This window comes from Electrophorus electricus, chromosome 7 (genome assembly GCF_041902795.1).
Source record: "Electrophorus electricus isolate QZ-2024a chromosome 7, ASM4190279v1, whole genome shotgun sequence".
In the NCBI taxonomy this organism is placed as follows: domain Eukaryota; kingdom Metazoa; phylum Chordata; class Actinopteri; order Gymnotiformes; family Gymnotidae; genus Electrophorus; species Electrophorus electricus.
This window is the reverse complement of record NC_137503.1, coordinates 32,617,501-32,619,285: the sequence shown is the minus strand read 5'-3', so window position 1 is coordinate 32,619,285 and position 1,785 is coordinate 32,617,501. Positions and strand designations below refer to the sequence as shown.

General features: G+C 42.1%; 1 protein-coding gene across 7 annotated transcripts in view; it reads left to right on the top strand.

The window, feature by feature from the left end:
- The window catches only part of exoc1 (exocyst complex component 1), a 15,374-nt gene continuing 13,589 nt past the window's right edge, over window positions 1–1,785 (top strand). For 6 of the 7 annotated variants that reach the window (XM_081717456.1, XM_081717455.1, XM_035523997.2 and 3 more), the window contains exons 1-4: window positions 1–160; window positions 804–965; window positions 1,177–1,307; window positions 1,648–1,785. The exon at window positions 1,648–1,785 is cut by the window's right edge and continues 22 nt beyond it. In XM_081717456.1, coding sequence (XP_081573582.1) covers window positions 842–965; window positions 1,177–1,307; window positions 1,648–1,785 — 393 coding nt within the window. In that variant the 5' untranslated portion in view covers window positions 1–160; window positions 804–841. Of the gene's footprint in view, window positions 161–803; window positions 966–1,176; window positions 1,308–1,647 lie in introns of those variants that run through there. The other variant, XM_081717457.1, reaches the window with a different exon arrangement.

Here is a 1,785-nt window from a genome sequence, read left to right as displayed (position 1 = left end):
GAAGAGGAGCTGTTGTGGTGCACAGTGTCAGGGCTGTGTCCGTGAAACGGTTCGCCGGTGCCTTCAGCGCACTTTGTTTTACACCTATGTGGTTATAACTATATCAAAGGGCAAGAGAGTGTAATCCAGCGCTTTCCTCGCTGCACAAGTCTATTTGCGGGTAAGGTCTTATGACTGGGCACTCTTTATTAGCTACGGATCATCGAAATGGCTTCCCCCGTGAAAATGCAACCATATCATCGCGTTATTGTACAGGCCTGGTCAGTTATTGTGCATATATATAGTTTTTCTAGTTGCTGGAGTATCTAGCTGGCTGTTGATTATCGCTGGACTTTGAAGATATGACCTAGATGTAATGCACGGTGGAGAATCCGTAAACCGTCGAGTCAGTGTCGGAGATCAGCTGGCATATAAACCTTTTCCTAAACAAATGTCTCATCCGCTGTTAGTTAATTACTCTATCGAGGTAACCTGGCATGATAAACTGTAGGTCTTGGGTGGCACCTATGAGATCGCCGCTGGTACCCTTCTTAGAGACCGTTTGAAACTTGACGTTATGTTAACGGTAAATGAGAACTGACGAAATTCGGCGAAATATTATTTTTGTTTAAGAGTACCAGAGTCAATCAATAATAGTTTCACTATAAGTTGACATTGTGATTCATTCATTGGCTTCCAAAATGCTGATATTTAATGTTAATTGATAGAAACATCTCAATGTACACCTCGTTTTAAAGATATGCATCTATTTTCTTGTAATAATACCTCTTCTTTTTTTCTTTTTCTTTTTTTGCTTTATTCAGACCCGTGTTTAAAACTGCAACCTTTTCTGGGTGGCAGAATGACAGCCATAAAGCACGCACTCCAGAGGGACATTTTCACCCCCAACGATGAGCGTCTTCTCAGCATCGTCAACGTCTGCAAGGCGGGCAAGAAGAAGAAGAACTGCTTCCTGTGTGCCACAGGTGAGCCACAAGGATCCCGGGCCTCAGCACTTCTGCATGCTGGGGTTTCTCTGAGCAAACATCGGTTTTGGAGTTACATTTTTTTTTTCTTTCCAAAACACCATACCTGACATTACATAATGAAGGTTTGACGATTCGTTTTGTAAAAAAGTTAGAAATACCTTTTGCTGAATCATGATTGGTTAAAGCCTCTGTTGGTTTTGGTTGTTAGTGACAACGGAGCGTCCGGTGCAGGTCAAGGTTGTTAAAGTAAAGAAGTCAGACAAAGGAGACTTCTACAAGAGACAGATGGCCTGGGAGCTTCGGGACCTGGCAGAGGTTGATGCTAAAGATGCCAACAAGGTCAGAGTTGGATATGCACTAGTGTTGTGGTAAATTGTGTACTCGGTATTATCAGACTTATTTTATATGTCAAGGTAAATGAGCTTTGTTCAGTAAAAATATTTGTAGGTATTTAATAATTGTATTTAATATGTATTAATTTTTTTAATAGGTGTTATCCAGTCCAAATTTCCAGTCATCCAGTCAAAATTTCTGTTTTTAGAGATAAGAGAAACAGCAAGATTACTAAGATTTCTATTTCAGCCTCATAGTGGCCCAAGCATAGTTGGTGTTCACCAGTCATTCCATCTGCCCTCCTCTCTGACCTCATGACCCTCCTCACGGTTCCTCCCCCCTGTAGGAGAACCCAGAGTTTGACCTCCATTTTGAGAAGGTGTACCGCTGGGTGGCCAGCAGCACAGCAGAGAAGAACTCTTTCATTTCCTGCATCTGGAAGCTGAACCAGCGCTATCTGAGGAAAAAGGTGGAATTTGTCAAC